General features: G+C 39.2%; 1 protein-coding gene across 2 annotated transcripts in view; it reads left to right on the top strand.

Annotated features, from left to right (window-relative positions):
- Positions 1 to 12,013, top strand: part of SLC7A11 (solute carrier family 7 member 11) — a 108,302-nt gene that overhangs the window by 15,535 nt on the left and 80,754 nt on the right. For both annotated transcript variants that reach the window (XM_060106076.1, XM_060106084.1), the window contains 2 exons: positions 814 to 939; positions 5,473 to 5,572. In XM_060106076.1, coding sequence (XP_059962059.1) covers positions 814 to 939; positions 5,473 to 5,572 — 226 coding nt within the window. The remainder of the gene's footprint in view (positions 1 to 813; positions 940 to 5,472; positions 5,573 to 12,013) is intronic.

Below are 12,013 nucleotides of genomic sequence, written 5' to 3'. Positions count from 1 at the left end.
AGCAAGACAGAGATGAATAATGCTTGTTCTGCCCTCAAGGTTCTCATGGTCCACAGTGCGGGGAGAGTGAATAGTTGAATACTACTCGGGACACTGTGGACAGTGTCACCAAAAAAGGGAAAGTTTGCTGGCTTCAGACCCAATGTGCATCTAGGAACTCTTTTGGATTCATCCCTTGTAACATTTTTTGAAGTTCCAAAACATATCTGGGAAGCCTATACATTTAGGGTAGGTTGAAAGTCACTCCTGACTGTGCTGATTGGAAAGTGGAAAGGAAATGCAAAAAGTGCTGTCTAAAGCTAGTCCTGAAGGTGAAGAATCATGTCCCAGCTCACACTTTGCCCCTTCTTGAGTGTGATGCCCGGCTGGCAGGTGACTAGGCACAAGATCAATCATTGAACGAGGAAAGAGTTGCCTGCTGTATGAAGCTGAAGAGTCACATTCAACAATCTCATTGCATGTGATGACTTTGGGATTTGCTTAGAAGGTATTTTTATATGATTATTAGGGCCCTACAGTATTTGTCCACTCTTATTGACATATAGAAAGAACAAGAGACAACTTCTTACTGTTCATAGGTTTCATCCAAGCCTCTGAAACTTCAGTGTGCATAAAAATCACCTAGAGATCTTGCTGAGATACAGATTTGTAGTCCTTAGGTCTGGTGTGGTGCCTGAGATTAAGCATTTCTCAACTGCTTCCAGGTAATGGCAACACTGCTGGTTCATGGATGGCACTTTGAAGAGCCACAACCTAAGACGTCTTCATACCAATGATGATTCACCTTTTCTAACTTCATCTATTTGTTTGCAGCTGTGGTGATGGTCCTAAATAGCATGAGTGTCAGCTGGAGCGCCCGGATCCAGATTTTCCTAACCTTTTGCAAGCTCACAGCAATTCTGATAATTATAGTCCCTGGAGTGATGCAGCTAATTAAAGGTAGGGACTGAAAAGTAAATGCTTTTTAAAATACGTTTCTGCTTTTGGTCTCTTCTAACTCTAACTTTCGCTTGTACTAGCAGAATTCCTTAATTAGACTCTCTGCTCATGGAACTTAGACTCTGTAGTGTCATCTAATTGATTTGAAAGCCTGCAGCATTGGGGGTTGAGTTGGTATTTACAGCTGAATGGCAACAAGAGGATTAAGACTGGGCCAAGCAACAAAATAAGGCATCAGTGAATTTTCTCTTGGTCTAAACTATTTGTAGTGAAAACACAAAGGGGGAAAGAAAAATAAGCCATTAGTTTTAACTACAGATAAATATGTTTTCTTATTTTTACTTTAAAGTAGTTCAACCACAGTATTAAAGATTAGAGGGAAAAAGATATCTGGAAAATAATGAAAAATGATGAATAATTCTTTTACGGTTATTATTCCTTTTACTTTGAGAATAGATTCTTGACAGAAGGAGAGTCAGATATGGGAATAGTGTTTGCAAAAAGACAAATATTATCTGACAATAAAGATAGCTGTAAAAATGTAAGTTTTATTGTTACATTATTTTTAATGTAAAATCTGCATTTCTGTGGAAATGTAACACCATTTTCTGGGAGTATTTGCCTTATAGACTTGACTATTAAATAAGAAAAGATGAGATGGTTGAGAGTGATGTCATTTAGAGTTTCAGTTGTTCTAGGTAAGAAGGCACAGGCAATTGCTTGGATTCAGGGGAAGTTGTTGGATGAGAAGGAGGTCCAGGTGAGTTATTTAACTAACAATGGGCACAATGGTAGGAAATAAGTAGGAAAGTGAGATGAAATTGTAAAGGAGTGACATATAACTTGGGCATGTTAAGTATTTAATGTTTACATTGATATTGTCTGTTCCAAGAAAGGGAATTTATAGAGAAATTTAATGAAGTGGCAAGAGAAGAATTACACAAGACAAAAGGAAATGCCAAAATTAAGCAAAAAAATAATTGCTGATGGTAGAGGCATTAAACAGTAATAAAAGTGGAACGATCCGTCATTCTGTAGCTGGGGAAAGGGAGCTGCTGCTGTCCATTTAATAAGCCTTGTGGGAGAGCTTAGAGCTCTCCTGGCTAAATGTTTGCATCAAGTCCGGCAACCGCGTCCAGCAACCTCAGCCAACATAAACACAATGAAAACGTTTAACACTATAGCTTACACTGAAGGGAAGATGTGAGCTCACTCTTCTAGTTCACCTTGGCCTCCACAGAGCTGGCCTGCCCATATTTTATTTGACCCATCAGAAATGTAGGGAAAATAATCTGTTTTGCTGCTGCTTTCCTTTTCTGGGCTAACTCTTTAGACTTCTGTAAGGAATTTCTTCCATTTTTGGAAAGTGCAGAAACTCTGGGTCATGGACCCTTCTTTTGTTCTAGTTTAGGTTCCAAAAGATGATCTACTATCCTTTAAACCAAAGACTTTTTTCTTTTCTTTTTGATGTAATGTAAGACTGTAGTCAGTTTTTACCACTTATTTATATATGTGTGTGATGTGAGGTGAGGTTGCCCAAATGGTAGTGTATTGCAAATTCCTTGAGAGCAAAAGTCATGATAGATTGTTTAGATTTGTTTTTTGACATTACAATAGAACGATCCTTTAATACTTATGATATTGTTACTGAACCAAACTTAGGTCTGCCTGCCCGATGCACAGCAAAGCCAATCTACTGACACCGAGTTGTGGTGAAGGAAAGTACAGTGTTTATTGCAGGGCCAAGCAAGGAGAATGGGCAGCTCATACTCAAAAGACCTGAACCTCCAGATGACTTTCAGGAAAGGCTTTTTAAAGACAGTGTGGGGGAGAGGGTCACAGGGTGCATGATCAGCTCATGCACCATTCTCTGATTGGTTGATGAGGAGGTAACAGGTAAGGTCACAGAGGTCAGCATTATCGATCCTCAGGTTGCAGCCAGTTTGGGGGCCACAAGACTGTGGTGATCATGCAGTTAGCTTCTTCCACCTGGTGGGGGTTTTAGTATCTGGAAAACAACTCAAGGGTATGACTCAGGATGTTATCTATAGCCCTTGAGGAGTAACTAAATGACCTTGAGTTTGTTTTACGGCTAAACTATTACTATTTTGTTTTGTCTTGTTTGACTGCTTTCCTTTGTTTCTGCATTTTCTCACTTCTCTGATTAAAATTGCTCTTTGGAACACAGGGAAGGCCTAGAAGGTTAAAGCTTTTCTACAAACAAGAGGCAGGGGGCATGGGGAGTGGTCTGTCCCCAGGAAGGCCCCACAGGGTCCTGCTCAGTTTCAATATCAGTGCTTAATGTGACCATGTTTCCTTATATCTCACTTAACAGAGAAGTGACCTGAGAATTTTACTACATTTAAAGTAAATTAAATATTTTGGAGAGTATTCTTAGCAGATTTATTTACTCTATTACTATAAAACAGTGATTCTCTTTGTCTCTAACTTATCACATATTTCTCACATTAAGATGAAACTTCAAGAAGAGAAAAAATTTGCTTATACAGATTGTGCAGTTATTCTAATCTAATGAGATCCAGAAACTAGCTGTATGTTCTGTATTCTCTTATGAGGATTTGTTAAACTTTCCTTTGAATATAATTACTTTCATCTTTGTGAGACCTCTGTTATGCAGCCAAAATATTCCTGAAACTTAGAAACACCTCTCTTTCCTAATGCTCTCAAAATGGCCCTTTTTAGAATCTGTGCTTGGGATTCAGTCTTTGCAAAGTTTGATATCTTTTATTGATTATTCAGTGCTGCACTCTTAGGAATATTGTCCCGTAAGGCCAAGTAGACTACAGATCATGGTAAAGCAATATGCAACATATGTTTTTACAGGGTTTCCAGTATTTATATTTTCCTTCTATGAGGACAAGAGATGTTTCTGTAAAACAGGTATTTTTGAATTGACAGTATCATTTTAAAAAATGAACTATATTTGGGAATTGGATGCTTTGAGGGGAAAGTCATTTAGTGGATAACTCAATATTCTCCATTTTGGGTCTAAAAACTTGCTCGTTATGTTGATACATGTGTTGTTGTCTGGACAATGCAGGCAAAAACTGAGATTTGAGTGAAGAGAGAAAGGGTCTTATGTATATCATCTACCTCCCATCCGCCTTTTATTTTCTTACGGGAAGGCCAGTTTTGAAACAAGTCACATTTCTCATTTAGATCATCTCATTTGCTATTTTCTTTGGGAAATAGAGACTTTTCATGCTTAACTTTGAATACTGATTGACTAAAGTAAATCTGAATTTCTATTTTTTAATTATCCAAAAGATATACAGGAAAAGTCCCATTATGATTTACCAAGTAGAGAAAACTGTTATGCCTAAAAGTGCTCAGTCCAGGGCTTCCCTGGTGGCACAGTGGTTAAGAATCCGCCTGCCAATCCAGGGGACATGGGTTCGAGCCCTGCTCCAGGAATATCCCATATGCAGTGGAGCACCTAAGCCCGTGTGCCACAACTACTGAGCCCGCATGCCACAGCAACTGAAGACCGTGCACCTAGAATCCGTGCTCCGCAACAAGAGAAGCCACCACAATGAGAAGCCCAGGCACCGCAATAAAAAGTAGCCCCTGCTGGCCACAACTAGAGAAAGGCTGCGTGCAGCAGTGAAGACCCAACGCAGCCAAAAATAAATAAATAAATTTATAAAAAATAAAAATAAAAGTGCCCAGTTCACATGTTGATGCAAAAATTTGTTTAAACCTACTTATTTTAGAGTTCAGTATAGTTTCTTTTGTGTTTCTAGAAGGAAACCATGCCATTCTCTAGGAAAGTGTCTGCAGACTTTCTCTGTAAATGGGCGGATAATAAATGTTTTCAACTTTGTGCACCATGTGGTCTCTGCCACAACTATCAGCTCTGCTGGAGAGTGAAATTAGCCATAGACTGATAGTATCTGTCATAGGTAAATAAGTGAACGTAACTGTGCTCCAATAAATCTTTCTTTACAAAAGAAGCTTGGGGGTGCAGAGCAGATTTGTTCCACAGGGTTTTCCAACCCCTGTTGGTATCTAATGAACTATAGGGAGAAAGCAGAAAGTAAGTTAAATGATGTCAGAAGGTGGTTCTTGGGTTTCATGCCTCCTCATTGAAGATAGGCCCTTGAATATTTCTTCCCAAACATTACATTATCATCATTTTTAAGAATTATATCACACTCCTAAAAACTATAGTTTACAGACGATCCTTTAATCTTCTTTCCTGGTCAAACTCTGTTACGAGTAGAGGCATGCTTAAAAAAGAGATTGTTTTTTGAAATGCCATTTTCCTCTTTGCCATGATTTTATTAAAATAAATGTGAGGTAGTGTTAGTGGCAATCAGTATACTTTTGGGACTCCTTCTGTAGAATGGATACAGCATTAATAAAGTTCAGAATGAGCAGAGAGTAAGAAATCTAGACCTGAAACTGTATAGTTCATTCCCAACCCCCCTCCCCCCCATTCATGTTTATGGTTAAAGAATGAATAATAACCACTTCTTTGAAAAGTCCTAAATCTTTCTATTCTTATTGTAGGGCAAACACAACACTTTAAAGATGCCTTTTCAGGAAGAGATGCAAGTATTATGGGATTGCCACTGGCTTTTTATTATGGAATGTATGCATACGCTGGCTGGTAAGTTGATATCGCTATCAACTGGTGATTTGGATGGTTCATTAATTCCTTCAGGTACTTTAAGTGCCAAGCAAGGTGCTAGGCAAATGTGAACAGGCATAATCCGTGTGACATGCTTTACTTGAAGTGAGAAAGATGATGTGGCTCCCTTCACCAGGCCAATTACCATGCACACAACTTAACACAAACATCACTGAGGTTTCCAGTCAAGGCAACTACCGGATTTAACCTGATAATGTAAAAAAGAAACAAATGCTGGGTCTTGAGAACCAGTACAAATCATTTATAAGTATGGATCAATAAGGGCATAAGAGCGCCACAAGAAATTAAAGATTAGTATTGATACTTTGTCAGAAAGCCTCCCAGCAGAAGCTGTAGAGGTGTACCCAATAGTGATTAATTGATTTACTCCACCTTCCCATGAGAAGGAAATAATTCAGTTACAGAAATAAGTAAGATGTTCCCAGGAGGTAAAATGGTACTCTAAAGGCAGGGAGGAGAAAACGGGATAGTGAAATCAGGTGTACTAGATAATCTGTTACATTTTAAAGGACCTTACAAATTCCTTAAAATCTCCTCAACACTTGAAAACAAAAAAATGCAGGAAGGATGAATAAAATCACTGTGCCACGGGCTTCCCTGGTGGCGCAGTGGTTGAGAGTCCGCCTGCCGATGCAGGGGATACGGGTTCGTGCCCCGGTCTGGGAAGATCCCACATGCCGCGGAGAGGCTGGGCCCGTGAGCCATGGCCGCTGGGCCTGTGCGTCCGGAGCCTGTGCCCCGCAATGGGGGAGGCCACAGCAGTGAGAGGCCCGCGTACAGCAAAAAAAAAAAAAAAAAAAAAAAAAATCACTGTGCCACAAGTACATTTCCTAAATCCCTGTCCAACTGTGATGCCATTCTGGTTGAAGCATTAAAGCTTTGTATTTATGTCTTGCTTTGTTCAGGAACTTGAATAACAATAATCATGGCCAGGAGTGGGATTTTTTTCCTAATTAAATTTTACTGATCTAATAAGGTTTAGTGGAAGCGACTACTGCAAGAAATCTCATTAGGGAGAAAAATACTACTTAAACATCAAAATAATTATAATGTAATTAAATTTCATTGTTTTGGAATAATTACTAGCAATATTTCTTCTTTATTATTTATAGAGCTAATAGTTGTACAGTTGCTGTGAGAATGTTCTATGAGTCTAAAAATAATGAACTACACTAGCTCAAAAATTATGTGAATTCATTTCAAATACAAATACAATTTCCTTTTGTTTCTTTTGTTTTTAGCATCTTAAATTCCAGCTAATGCATGGAATATAAAAATATTTTTTCCCTGTTAATCTCACTGAATTATGGAAATAGAGCACTAGAGGAGAATTAGGAGAGTACAGGAACTAAACATTTTAATGTGGTATTTGAAGCAAAATGTTTGAAGTTCTTAGAAGATTGTAGCTCTAAAAAGTCTAGTGTAAAATGTTTGTGTACTCTCGAAATATTTTGATAGCCATTGCGTGTAAGCATTACTCTTAGTATTTTTGAAGTCTTTTTATTTTTGTCCAAAGCACAACGTGGTGCTAAACAAAAAATAGAACGCAATTGTGCTCCCAGGGTTAGCAGCAGAATCATCTATTCTATGGCTATTCAGCCTGATCACAGCTCTGGCACCCTGGGGCACCAGCCAAGCCCTGGGAGGGTCACCAAGAGACACCAGAGCAAGTGGGGAGATGACAGAAGCTTTCAGCTAGAGCCAAGTGTTGGGGGCTTGGCGGTATTCAATCAGGAATGCGGAATGTGGAGATTGTCACGAGGGAGATTTGATTAATTCTATTGAATGAAGTTTCTTTTGCCTGTGAGTACCATGCATCTGTTCCCACGGAATCTTAACAGTATTCTTCTATCCAATTCACTCCCCTACTATAAGTGCTGAATATTCAGGTTACCTGCTTTATGTAGAACAAATCTTCTCCACTTCTGTAAGCTTTTGAGGGCTGGTAGATTTCTCCAAGTATAAAGACTTTTCATTTTGAATGATCTTATTATCTTAATCTTTAGTTTTGTTGATGCTGAACCCCAAACATTACTCTTGTTAAAATGATTAAAAATGACAATTTAGGTGATAATAAATGAGTCCAAAGAACTGCAAAATGGGGTGGAGGACAGGAAGCTTTTATAGGATGAAGAGTAAGGAGCAAAGAAAAGAAAAATAGAAAATGAGTATGAAACAAGGAAATAATTATAGACCCCAGAGGTGGCTTGGAGTTTGGAGGTTGAGTGGCTCCATCTTGGGCCTAGAAATATATTTCAATACTCCATTTACAGTGTAACTGGGGTTTACATGAACCTTTGGTCATAATTTTACCCGTCAAATCCTCATGTCCACATCCTAGTTTAAAGAACAGGAAACTGTTGGTTTTCTTGTGTTCTAGAGGGTTCAATCATAGTGTAGGAAATTAAGGCCGGGATTTTAAATGGACTGTTATGTGTTACCAATGGTTAATGTAGGGGGCAGATAAGTAACTGTATGTCTCCAACAGGCTGTTCTGCTACCTGAATGTTGCTTTGTGGATAGGTAGAGATCATCTGCTTGTTAATCTGTGGCCATCAGTCTTAGAAAAAGGGAGCTGTGTGTAGAAGAAGTAGTCTGTTGGTTTGGAGTGCCAGAGGAAAAAGTTAATATCTGGATATAAACGGAACAAGATGGAGACTAAAAGAATTCCCAAAGCAAGCGGTGTTTAGGCACTTTCCAAATGTGATCCTGCTTCTCTGACTTTTTTTTTTTTTTTGTCTTTCATGATGGAATTATAAGACTGGGTTGTGGAATTATAAATTGGGCACCATAATGAGCCTCCACTCCCTGTGCTGCTGCCCTGACAATCTCTGATGCAAAAAAAAGGAAAAAAAAAAAAAGGGTGTAGGGGCTTCCCTGGTGGCGCAGTGGTTGAGAGTCCGCCTGCCGATTCAGGAGACATGGGTCGTGCCCCGGTCCAGGAGGATCCCACATGCCGTGGAGTGGCTGGGCCCGTGAGCCATGGCTGCTGAGCCTGTGCATCCGGAGCCTGTGCTCCACAACGGGAGAGGTCACAATAGTGAAAGGCCCGCATACTGCATAAAAAAAAAAAAAAAAAAAGGGTGTAGGGTGCACTGCAAATGAGACAGAAGCAGCTGTTGTCCTCAGAAGTTAACCACCCAGGGTCTAAGTTAATGCAGCAAGACCCCTGTTGTCTGGGAGGCCCTGCTCCGTTAGTAAGTCACCCACTATGTGTTGAATAGGAACAAGACACAGCCAAACCCTTGGATCTGAATAGAGCAAGCTGTTGATTTATGAGGAGTGCTGGACCTTTTTAGAGTGATGAAAACTCCTTCACAGAAACATGATTAGGGGGAAAGAAATCATTAACCCAGCCAGGTCACAGAGTTGGGTCAGAACAACTTTTATATTATTGCCAACGTCTGCATTCAGAGAAATATGTCCTCCAGTCTCCCTTGTGGCCCAGGGGAACTCAATCAATTTCAGTCCCATATCCTGACCCAAAGCTAAATATTGGTTGGTGGGATTTTTTTTTTTTGAATTGTGTGATAGAAAATAGTTTTTTGGTCTGTCTTTTTTCTCCCTTTTAAATCCTAGCCTCAGTGGATTTAGTCTTTCTAAAGCACCTGTTGGGATTATTTTGTAGCATTGTGTCAAATCAAATCTAAAGAATAAGCTTCTTTTCAAAATAATTCACATAGTTGGGTATCAGAATGCACTGCCAGCTTTGCAGTGCCTTTTATACACAATCATGGGAAAGCTGGAACAATAGATCTTATGAACATTCTCTAGAGAACTTGAGGAGATGGGCTATGGACGCATGGCTGGAGACTGAGAGAGCATAAAGATGTATTTCCCACAAGAGTGAATGTTTGGACCAAAATAAGAAGCTTTCTCCTTCCCACCTCCCACTCTGTCCCAAGGCTTTTCCTTTTCTCTATGGCAAAATATTTGAAATTGCGTTCTTTTTTTATAAATATTTCCTTTCTCGCCTTAACATTGTTGGAAAAAGACCAGTTCTAAAACAACTGTTTAGAAGGAACTGGCTATTTTTGAAGTGAGAAGCCTGGAAATATTTCTAAGTGTGTGTGTGGTTTTTGCATGGGCTTGTTTTTTTTTTTTTTTTTTAGGTTTTTCGTTTTGTTCATTTTCTTCCTGTACTTCCCACTGCCTTGGGCTTATAACAAACACATCAGATCCCTCAGAGTGCATATTCCAGATATAAGTATTGATTGTTGCTTGCATTCCTGGTGTAACTACAACCTCTATTTTTAGAAACTTACTTTCTAGTCATTAAAAAATATCCTTGGCTGCTGACTTTTTAGATCACCTTTGGTGCTACTGTTTTCTCTCAGATATTCAAGTATTTCTACTTAGAACATGGTCCTTACAGTATTAGACACCTGAACTTTATTAAAAGATAAACTGAGGCATATTAAAATGTTAAGAGTTTGAGCAAAAATCGATATGAATTGACAGCATCCCGTCTTGCAGACAGAAAGGAGCTCCAGGGAGCTGTACAGAAGAGAAGGCTTTTTTAGGCAGAAGGCGGTGGGAACAAGGAAGTTATACTAAGCCATAAAACAGCTTGGTTATTACAAAGTTATTTTCATTTAGGGGATGGCAGGGGTCTGTCAGGCAGAGTGCTTAAATAATGCAATTCCTAATTGACTGGTTTCAGATTCTATTTCTGGGACATCTGAATCTTTAAGTGAATTACAGTTTGGTTTGGTGACAGGAGGCTTAGCATAAGCAACTGCATTTTGGGCCTGTTGTCTTGTGTTTTGTTTTGTTTTGTTTTGTTTTGTTTTACAACCATGAACATCAACTGCCTATTTGTGAATAAAGGTGGAATAAGACAGGTTTTCTCATCTTTGTTTTAAGGTGTGAGATACCTTAATTATATTAAAGGCTGATGGGCTAATATTCCAGCCTCTTGGTTTTAGATGATAGAGAATTTGTCCCTATAGAACCATGCTTCTGTGGACCTATATAATAGCTATTTTATCTTCTAAGGAATAATAAGAGCATAGAGGAATACAATGAAAATATGACTTTTTTACTTTGTGGAAAGTTTCTAAGCCTCTGAAATGGAGAAGTAGAAAGGTCTTTGTATGTCTAGTTCTCTTCATTATGATCCCTTAGTTCTCCCATCTTCACGATCCAGTTATCTCTGTGTGCTTATTTGAGGAGTCTGCCTCAATTTTACATCTTGGAACCTTGAAAGAGAACTTTAAGGGCTTTAAATGGTCTCCAGAAGTCACTTTAGATTAGAAAAAGAAGTCAAGGATGCAAGGCAATTGACATGCCTGGATGGGATAAGTAATGTCATAAAGTGAGGGAAAGGAATCTGAATTTCTCTAGGGCCATAAATTTAGGGTAATATATGTAATCCTATGGGACTTGAAAGTGAAGTATTGTGTGCCTGCAATGCTTCTTGTCATGTAAGAGCTGACAAAAGTGTTCAGGATCTGGGGAAAATATTCAAAGTGTTCTGCCCTTTAGTTATCAACTTACGGTGTAATGACTAACAATGGGCCTAAAATTAGCTGCCTAAATACACACATACACACATAAACACACACACACACACACAGAGCAACTTCACCGTTGCTATTATGCATAAGGCATAGTTGCCTTATGACTTGCGGTTATTTGGGTGGGATGCATACTGGAAAACAGTGAATTGAAAGGAAAAAGTGCAAATTGAGAATTTATTATCCTTTATCCCATTTTTATTTCCTATGTGCCTTCCGTGTTCATATCCAGAAGCCAATTCCCTAAAACTAAGAAATGCTATTACCATGCTTCTATTGTCCTTCAAGTTTTTATCACCCCTACTAAAAGCTGGATTCCCAGAAGCCAAAGGCCATCTTGTACTTACATTCTGTTCTCACTCCCAGGGCACGCTTTGTGCTACAGAGTACTGAGCTGTTGCTCACACCCCTGTGCATATAGCACTTTCCCACACCCCCGTGCTCATGTGCTGTACTCTGCCTGGAATGTCCTCACACCACTTGACCAGGGCTAAACATCAAGCATTTTTGAAGACTCAGCTTGGGTGATGCCTTCTCTCAAAAACCTTCCAAGACCTGCCAGGCTGGTTTAGACCTCACTCCTGGCTTCCATGGTAACTGGACATGCTCTAACATTGCCTTCTGTGCTGTATCACACCACTCTATGGACCATTCTATGAACTATGAGCCCCTTGACAAGAAAGATTATAGATTTTCTACTTTTATTTCCCCAGTGACTGACATGTGATAATCTCATACATTGCTGGTAGGAATGCAAAAATGGTGGAAAATAGTTTGACTATAAACATGTATCTACTCTGTGACCCAGTGATCGTATTCTGAGTATATGCCCAAGAGAAATGATTGCATGGTCCCCAAAAGAACATATGCAAGCATATTT

The sequence above is a fragment of the Mesoplodon densirostris genome, chromosome 1, assembly GCF_025265405.1.
Source record: "Mesoplodon densirostris isolate mMesDen1 chromosome 1, mMesDen1 primary haplotype, whole genome shotgun sequence".
In the NCBI taxonomy this organism is placed as follows: Eukaryota; Metazoa; Chordata; class Mammalia; order Artiodactyla; family Ziphiidae; genus Mesoplodon; species Mesoplodon densirostris.
Note: the sequence above shows the minus strand (reverse complement) of the source record. Positions and strands in the feature narration are given on the sequence as shown.